This window comes from Pundamilia nyererei, unplaced genomic scaffold (genome assembly GCF_000239375.1).
Source record: "Pundamilia nyererei isolate P.nyererei 1_Seehausen unplaced genomic scaffold, PunNye1.0 scaffold00109, whole genome shotgun sequence".
NCBI classification, from domain to species: domain Eukaryota; kingdom Metazoa; phylum Chordata; class Actinopteri; order Cichliformes; family Cichlidae; genus Pundamilia; species Pundamilia nyererei.
In genome coordinates this window covers 2125291-2135275 of record NW_005187510.1, presented here as the reverse complement: position 1 = coordinate 2135275, position 9985 = coordinate 2125291, and the positions used below count along the sequence as shown (strand labels likewise).

Genomic DNA, 9985 nt, shown 5'->3' with positions numbered 1-9985 from the left:
TGCTGAAAAACTAACCAATCAGCGACATCCTCACTGAGGGGGAAAAAAATCTAGCAGTGGGTTTAGAAGTGTTTCCAAAGGCCAATATGATTTCGCGTAAAATTCTGTACATAGTATGAATTTATGTTACCAGTATACCATTTTGAGGCGAGATAGATAGACTGTTGAATTTTGTTGGTATTGTTTTACAGCAGCAGGATAAAGAATAAAAATAGTAGCTTATAATAATAATAATAACAATAAAACGTTAGAGTGATATGTATGAATTTAAGACAAATCTTATTCCTGACAGGTGTGTTTACCTGTCACAGGAAGAAGCCTTATTATACAGTTTAATAAAGAATGGCAGGAATAAATTGCTGAAGCGTTCTTTATGGGTTGAATCAGTCTGAGGGAGAAGAAGCTCTGCTGCCTCAGAAGTGTGGAGTGGAGCAGCTGTGATGGATTGTTCATGATGGAGAGCAGTTGTCCTTCACTGACACAAACACCTCCACATACAGGCAAACGATGGTTCCTGCCTTGTGAATCATTTTGTTGATCCTGCTGGCATCTCAGGCACTGATGCTTTATGATGATGAATAGCAAACAACAGGAAAGTAGATGGCACTTGCTACTACTGACAGGTAGTAGATCTCCAACATCTTGCTGCACAGATTAAAAGTTCTGAGCTTCCTTAGGAAATAGTCTACTCATCCCTTCTTGTACACTATACTGCCGGTCCTTCAGTCTGTCAGTCAGGTGAATGCCCAAATGTAAAGTCATGGTTCTCAACTATGTTCCCTAATGGCAAATACATTATTTCCAAGAAACGTGCATGATTTTTAAAGTGTAGTACTTCATTTTATTACTCCATGGCAATATGGTTCTTTGTCATGGAGTAAAGGACATGAGTTTTACATACATTTTTACCCTTTTACTGTGTTGTTGCTTATGTGTGGAAATGAGCAAGGGTTTTTTTTGTCTTTCCTTCACTGGTTTCTGAGAAGGATACATGACTGTGACCTGTAATAATTTCAGAATTCCAATAATTTCCTTGTGGTGTTTGTACAGTGAAACATTTCATTTATAAAGAGGGGTCCATGTGAACATATTGTTGAATGTGAAAACATGGGCTTTCCTCCAGACACCACCAATATTTCTGCTGTATGACTTCTTTATGGGACGAGAACGGTTTGAGGGCAAATAAAGTCATATTAACCACCACTTGCTTGCCGTCTAAATTTTAATGAAAACAACCCCATCATTTTCCAATTATTTTCCTTTTCCTAAAGGTTAGAATGTCTTCACTGTGCATCAAAACTATCCCTTGTCCACCTTCATTTCAGCAGCTGCCTCATAAAGGTGCCCATGTGTCTACCATACCCGGTCAACAACAGCCAATATCAGCTACTGAATGGCCCATCTCTAATGGGTTTCACTGCTACCTTGTTTTCCTGACAACCACACGGCGCTGTCTTGTATCCCCACACAATTCTCCCCTTGTTAGCGCCAGTCTCTCCCTCTTCCCCTTGCACTTCTCCCTGCCGCCTGACTGCAGGTAGAAATGAGTCATAAACAGACACCACTCACCGTGGCCAGTTTCTGTTTTACTGGGTGCTTCTGACACAGCCAGCTCTCGCTCAGTGGCAGCACGCTTTAAATGAAAAAGAAAAAAGAAAACACAGCTTCGACTCTCCTCAAACATCTTTTTTGTTGTCTGCTTGGTCTCACAAATGGTTGCAGTAAAAAAAAGGTATCCATGAAAATTATTCGGTCTGTTTGGCAAGTATGATTAGGGAATTTGTTACTGTTAGCTCATTCATAGATTTAATATGAGGCCAGTTTGGCTGCCACTTAGCTCGCTTTATAAGATCACAATAAAATACCTTCTGTGTTACAATATTCTTTACTAGATTTTGCTGATATAAGCAGGCAGCAATGCTTCTTTTCTTTTCTTTATTGCTGTATTCATATTTTTACATACTTCCGCTTGTACGCTTTTTTTTCTTGCAGGAGTTCTTCAGCTGTTTGAACTGATCTTTTGTTTAATCCTTAAGTCTATTTCACTTTTAGGAACAATAGACCTTACGCTTTTTTTAGAAACCACGCTTCCAGTAAATATTTTATTTTTCCTGTCAAAATGTTAGGGACTGCACACAAAAAGTGCAGGAGATGGGAGAACAGGTCATAAAGGGGGCAGGGGTAATTTTGGATCTTGAATTAATATTTTTATTTCAGCTTTCCTTTACATAGTAATGCTGCTATAAGTTCAATGTGAGGTACTCGATTAAACGTAATGTACCAGTATATGACAGAAGCAATATAGCATCATTATTCTGACATGTGAGAGTGGTTTTCTGTGTCTACAGGAGAGTTCAAAGAAGACCTTAATCGCCTCGAGAACAGGCTCACTTTTTCACAAAGTGAAGCGTGCCTTCTCACAGCCCTATTAATTTTCATCCAGTTACCGTGAAGGAAAAAACCTCCATATGGTCTTCCAACCTAATTTATTGCAAAATGATCAAAACCCAGTAATTGCTCCTTCATTAAACATAAATATGTGGAATATATTGTCCATTTAAAGTGTAATGTGAGTTGTGTACTTGCATTTTATGTGCAGGCCATAATACTTGTTATTACACAATATTGAATTAGGAAGCAGTGGTGAAAAAAAAGTTTTCACTGGGGCAGACAAAGCCAATAAGTATTCTCAGATAGGTTAAATGATGTAGAAATGATGTATTTTAAACAGGGATTCAAGGGCCAAGTTGGATTGGTTTCTTTTGCTTCAACTAGCCAATCCTCACAAAAAAAGGTACTTGGGAGGTAGTATTTTGGGAAATGTGAAGGGGAATTCTCTTTCCTCTCTTTTGACTTTGTTTCAGTTTTCTTTTTTCAAAGCCACAGTAATGTTATTTTGCTAATAACATATCGATCTCGCAAAAATATGTTAAACCGGTTCTTCCATCCAGACCTGAGAGTCTCTGAATGGTCATAGTATGGGGCATAAAAGAAAAAAAAGATTTTCTCTTTTACAGTGATCAGTTGCTATCATTTTTCTGTTGAACACAACCTCAACCATTGTTTTTTAATTTCAAACAGAAGTCTCAGAATACATAGCCGTGAGCATTAAACAGCCCAAGACAGTGAACACAGAGCTATGTTCAACTCATTTCTTTTCAAATGTCCACAAGTAATATCACCTTATAATGTGTGATCTACATCAGATGTTCATCAGTCATAGGATAAGTAAACCTCAGTTAGACAACCAAAGACAATAGATGAAAATGTGCTGAAAAAGGGAGACAGGCATCAGATGTGAATCAGAATCAGAATCAGAAAGGGTTTTATTGCCAAATGTTGAGCAGGTTTAAGATAAGATAAGATAAGATAAAACTTTATTAATCCCTCGGGTGGGATAAATAAACTATACGAAGGGGATAAATAGAATAAATAGGAATAAAAATAAAAATACAAGTGAATTGCACATTTCAAGTATGGAGTCTATTGCACCGTTGACTATTAACAAAAGTATTGCACAAATGTTTACAACATTAGGAAATTGCTGCGGCACTTAGTGCGAAACGTGCTGTAAGACAAACACTTAAATAAACATAAAAATAAAAATTAAAAGTGCTAAGCAGATTGATGCATACATGTACGCAGGTGATGATCAGTGCAAAAATGGAACAGATGCAGAGAACACAGTGTAGGGTCATGTGTTTGTGGTGGGAACAGTTTTATGGTTGTTGTTCATGAGTCCAACAGCAGAGGGGAAGAAACTGTTCTTAAGGTGAGAGGTTCTGGTCCGAATGGACCAGAGCCTCCTGCCTGAGGGGAGCAGATCCAACAGACTGTGTCCAGGGTGAGAAGGGTCAGCTGTGATCCGAGCTGCACGCCCCAGTGTCCTGGAGGTGTACAGGAGGTGTGAGCCACCGTCATGGCTGTCTACTGAATATTAAGCTGGAATTAGAGTTGACTATCTTAGCTTAGCTTAGTTTAAATGATCTTTGTTTCATTTAGCTCAACATGAGAACTACAAATGGGGAAAATGACTGTAATTGGCATAAATGATTATATCAAGCCACAGTTACTTCGCGGAAGTCACTGCTCAAGGAAAAAGGAAAATTCAACACAAACCGGTATGAAAGCTAGAGTTTTACACTTGAGCTCTGTATGAACTGAAGAAATAAGATACGTTGTGTTTATTGGTGGGACTTTAGCAGCTCTAGTAGGAAGATTTTATTACCTTGGCACAGAGGCTGGGTTGGCTAGGCGTTTCCCTGTTTTTTCCAATCATCAGCCAGAGCTAACCTAGCAGGCAGTTGGCTGTAGCTTCATATTTACCAAACAGATATTAGCCTGAATCTATAAAGCCTGAACCATGAAATAATTACCAAGAAATAAATCGAATCATTTTTAACCTTTAGTGTGTTTATTAATCTTTCTGATAAATAAAAAAATATATGAATTTACATTTATGAGTTTTAATTTCTATCATTTTTGCTACATCCACCACCTTTGTTCAATTTATGGTTTTAAAATTAAAAAAGAGTGCAATTTATTTATTTATTTTCAGGAAAAAGGTCACAAAAACGAATTACAAAGTTAGAAATGTGTCATTCCCCTCATTGTTATTAACAAATGGAAAGGTTGAGGCTTGTTAATTGTTTTTGCACCCAGTCCTACTGTGATAGTTGTCTCTCAGATTTAATTCCGATCCTCTGTGTGGATATATTTCATGGTGGTCTGCTATCTAACTTAACTATGTCCTGCCAATGTTTCTTCAGCTTTGCCTTCTCCAAGCCAAGGTGCTTCACGGTCACCCCACCCAACAGAGTAACTAATGATTTTCTCCTGTCAGCTCTCAATGGTACACAACCAGGGGCAGTGAATGAAGAGGTCTGGGCTCAAAGGATTATCAAAACTTTAAACAAAGCCCATAAAATGTGGAGTAAATATAAACAGTCATCCACCATTTATGCCTCTGTAAATCAAAGCATGTGTGTTTTTGTAGGATGAAGCAGTTGCAGGCAGTGACGGGTTTGACCACACGTAACATCCAGGTTCAATACTGGGATGTTGTCAGGAACAGCAACACATTTCAGCATGCACACGTGCTATCTATCACTCTACATGTTTGTCTTGCAGAAAATACTTTTCGGCCTTAATGGGATAAACTCAAAGGGCGCTGGAGAGATGGGCCAAATATTCCATGAAAAACCTCAGCTCTTTGGTTCCCTGAAAGCTTTCTTGGTCAACAAATGAATCCAAGAGTGGGAGAGGAGATGACAGTGCCAAAGACACCCACCACTGGCCTCAGTCTAATATCTGTCAAAATATAAATCAATAAGATCTGAAGACAAATGACTCGGTGCTGGAGGTTGCAAAGCCAAGCATCCCTGAGCTGAATCTGAATTCCGGCATCTCATATGAATTTCAATGATTATTTTTGTAAACTTTTTAGATATGCATCACCTCGCTCTGTTTGCATGTCAGGTTATAAATCAGCAGCCCACACTCCTGATTCAGGGCCCAGTGCTGACTTCAGCACCGTCACACTCTATGGCAACGAGATGAAGGTTATCGACCAGGCCCATGGGCCAGAAAACGATACAAACTCCCAGTGTGCACCCAGTGGCACCGGGCAGAACATCTGTGCAACTGCACAAGTCACCTTGATTTGTTTTCAAAACACATCAGCAATAACACAGAGGATACACAAGGGAGCTGATCAGTTTTTGACCCGTGTAATCCTTCCTCAACAAGCACTGTTTCCATGTTTGCTCCTTTTGTTATGCACAGCTTCACTTTTCCTCTCTGTAATTTTCTTTGAAAACATGACATTAGAGAGAATGCGGCACTATCTCCAAATTTGCGGCCATGATTATTCTTACCAGAAAGAGAAAAAAGGGAAATCTGATAACTCCAGATTATGTTGTAAAGTTACAGGCATGTGCTGCACTTGGGCGATTTGAATTTCTTTTTTTTTTTCCGTGGATTTGAAATTCTGTAATAACTGCTATCGTGTGTATTTGTGCACTAGACAAAAAAAATTCTCTTGCAGCCATGGAAAGAACGTAATACTGGTGAACAATACCCGTGCCTTCCATGATTGGCAAACCTCAACTCATACCCCCTGGGAAGTTGTAGAAGTGCTTTATATTTCAAATTCTACCCACACACACAAAAAAAGAAAAGAAAATGCTGCTGGAATGGATGAGCTCCACCAGCTGCCGAGACTTAGAGTGAAGATGATGTGATTCTTGGATTGGACTGAGAAGACATTTTCAATATTTGGCTCGGAGGTGTCAAAATTGTCATGCCACTGCCAAATGCTCTCTTAGAGATCAAACATTCTCTTTAATAAGACTGCCCGAGGGTTATGTAAGCTTAAACTCAAATATAAAGTCTTCCAATATGACTTCTTTCATTATTATTATTACACATTTCAGGAGGAGCGGAGCTACATGCTCATTTGGAAGTGAATAGATGGAACTGTCAAGAGTTTGTAGAAATCACCTGCAGACTGAGTTGAAGTCTGCTGGAGGTAATCTCACGCACAGTAATGTGGATTTAGCAAGAAAGGATGATTGGATGTTAAACCAATCCAGCAATACATAATATACTACATGTGGTAATACTCCAATCCACAATGAGCAATCAGGCTACTACACAAGGTGTCAGGGGAGCAATACATCTTAAGGCCCGTGCTGTGTGAGCACCGTCAATTACCAGTGCAGTGCTGCTCTGACATGAGACTGAATATTGTTTTTGGCATCGAAGGCAAGAGGGAGAAGAGCAAGACAGTGAGCAAGCCTAATTGTGATGTGCCATAATTTCCCGCTCAGGGCCTCTCAGTCATATGGGTGAGGTCAAAGGTGCAATAGAGGGAGTCCATCAGAGGCAAGGCGTGCTGAAGTCATCTGTACAGAGTTATTCGGTGTGAGGTGAAGTCAACTTGGTCAGACAGGAGACCTAATCAGATTTCAAAGTAAATACAGTGCCGCCAGCTCCAGAAGACTGAGTCCAAACATTGCTGCTAATTGCATCTGTCTTCATTTTCCGCATCTCACTGTACAACAGCAGCGAAAGAGAAACCTAGATGGAACAGGGACTATTTCAAAACCGCAGAGAGCACCTCAACGTTACCTCAATTTTTAGGTGGTAACTGTTCATTTTAGAGATTGCCAACTCTGATTGCTTCTGTCAGAAATCAAAATATAATGCCTGTGAAGTGTTTCTACTGGAATATTTCTTTCTTCTTCTTCTTCTTCTTTATACACGGAGACTGAAAAGGAAAATATATATAGTCTTGTCCCGTTTGCCTTATGTGGGACAGAGCATGGAAACCTACGTAAGCACAGTCAAGTAGCACAATTTGCTGCAACTGATCTCCTGTATTGTGACATTTCTGTACAGGAGAGCTGCTCCAAGTTAAACAGACGCCTTATGTCAAGAGGCTTTTTTTTTTTTTTTACCATCACCACATCCAGCTGCATCTCAAAGTTATGGACGGCTTGTTCACAGAGTGCTTTTACCATCATGTCCTGAAAGTCCCAAGAGTTACGCCCGCCACATGGTGTTTATTGTAGGTCACCATTAGGGCCCTGGCCCTCAGTGACACCTTGGCAGACGGTGGAAGGCTTCCACCCCAGAGGAGCGTGAGTGACTGTTTTACTGTGGCGGTTTCGGTATTCTGTACTCCAGCAAAAACCCAACCACATATCAACTGACTGCCATATGCAGACTTGAAAATTACAAGTGCACAAATAGTCAGAGCTGAGTGTAATTTAAACTGTACATACAATGTTATTAATTGTGTCTCTGACAGGCATGATGACATTTCATTGTTGCCCTATACTGGTGAAGCCAGACTGTTGTTTTTTTTTTTATCATATCAGTGTCCTACAAAAAAGAAGAAGTCATGGACAAATAATCATGTTGCCCTCTCACCGTTAGAGCATCGGCAAAGTATGCATAGCACTAGGCTATGGTCAGTGAGCAGCACTGGATATGACATCAAATCTCTAAAATGTCTCTGTAAGCGAGTTTGTGCTGAGTCCACATCAACAAGTGTGTAATGTGGTAAGAGAGAAGTGTGCGAGCAAGCATCCACAGCGAGGGGATGAGATTCACAGAGGCTCCTGAGGGAAATCAGAATAAAACGGTAGATTTGCTTGGAAAGCACATTTCATATTTTCAGAGGAAACCGAGATGCCGATTATCCTACCCAATACTTAAAAGGGAAACATAAAAACGGCAATGGAGCGCGAAAACGACATCATCTGGATTGTAAATGCCTTCTGTACCTGCTATTTATTTTGGGATGTATTGCTGAATACTGCAATGCAAGAGAGGGACCTAATTTACCCTAAGGCTAAGTCTAGACAAAAACACTAAGGATTTTTTATTGTATGAATAAAAACTACGTAAGCTGTTTGGATGAATTATAGCACATCTCAAGCGTTATGAAAGACTTGGACTTAATAATAATAATAATGCATAATCGCAGCAGGCATGTCCATGACGTAAGCACGGCGTACGTTATCACAAAGGAAAAGATGGCGTCGGTAGCAGAAATGTACGATGTAGGATGGGAAGGTAAGATTTAATATAAAATAGCTACTCTTCAAGTGTCACACAGGCACGTGTTCTTACTTTTTGAAAGCTTCTGGCGTTATCTTGCGCACTGACATGACGTGGAGTCGTCGCTGTTCCAGACTTAATATACGAGCTCTCAAGCTACCCTTTAAAGTGGTTAGCTAAACATAGTTAGCAAAGTGTGCTACCCAGTCAGTTTTATGTTCGCAGTAGTCAGTAACCGCTTCATTGTCCCTAGCTTCAGCGTAATGATGGCGTGAAAGCACCGGGAGTGTGCAGTGGAAACCGACGTTTGTCTCTTTGAAGAAAAGACACAGGGCTTGTTATCATTTTAGCCCGGGTTGGCCTAATGCAGCGGCTAACGGTAGCCACCACAGACTACGCAGGTGTCGGGTCCTGTAAAAGAGCTGGAACACGGCGACAGTAACGCAGTACCGTACTAATGTTGATGCTGCCTTTTCTCCGCCTGCACTTGTGTGCATTCATAACGTCTCCTAGTTGCTCGAACATTTTCGTGTCATGCTGTCAAATCTGTTGAGCTAAATACATGCATAGTATATGAAGTTTGGTGTGTGTAATGGTCCTAATATCGTAAATCTCTTCAGCCACACCGGTGGTTCAAATGCCGGACAGGTTTGAGTGCATTTATAGGTAATAAAGTGTGATTTAGAAAAGCTGTATGCCGCTCACACTTGACAATCGTGTGGTAGAGTGCTACAGAAGTGAAGGTCTTGAAATAGTGAATTGTGTTGCAATCTGTTAATTTTCTCATTTTGCAGTTGTCCTTATTTTTCATTGTCTCTGTCCAAAGAGATGAGAGATAAGCTGCGGAAATGGCGAGAAGATAACTACAGAAACAGTGAACAGATTGTGGATGTTGGTGAAGAACTCATCAGTGAACATGCATCTAAACTGGGAGATGACAGTAAGTGTGTCAAGGCTGAATAAATCTGAAGATTGTCATCTTATGTCATTATAGACATGTTTTTTGTGTGTATGGTTAGGTGGAGCGTTACACCTAAGAATACTGATTATATTATATTATTTGGTAGTATTAAAACGGGTAACTAAACATAAAAGCAGAGAAAATTTTGTCTTTGTATGACAAATTCAAAACAACAGGAAAAACTTTATACTTGTAATAAAACAGTGAGTTGTTTGTTCCTTTTCACTAGTGGCGACCTTCAAAACTGCAGTATTTAGGCAATAGTTTAGGATTTAGACTTTGTAGTGACTAAAACTACTTAATAACCCTCAGTAAAATTTGTCAGTAATAATTTTCTTGTTCTTAGAGAGAATCAAAACGTTGTGGACTTTTTAATTTCTGGACATGATCTTGAGCTTACTGTGATGTGGATCATGCAGATAAGCAAAGACAGTTCTGAGAATACAAGTCTGGACA

General features: G+C 39.8%; 1 protein-coding gene across 1 annotated transcript in view; it reads left to right on the top strand.

Annotated features, from left to right (window-relative positions):
• Nucleotides 1–8510: 8510 nt before the first annotated feature.
• emc2 (ER membrane protein complex subunit 2) overlaps nucleotides 8511–9985 on the top strand; it is a 25370-nt gene continuing 23895 nt past the window's right edge. Inside the window, exons 1-2 of the mRNA XM_005741323.1 lie at nucleotides 8511–8583; nucleotides 9395–9508. Coding sequence (XP_005741380.1) covers nucleotides 8544–8583; nucleotides 9395–9508 — 154 coding nt within the window. The 5' untranslated portion in view covers nucleotides 8511–8543. The remainder of the gene's footprint in view (nucleotides 8584–9394; nucleotides 9509–9985) is intronic.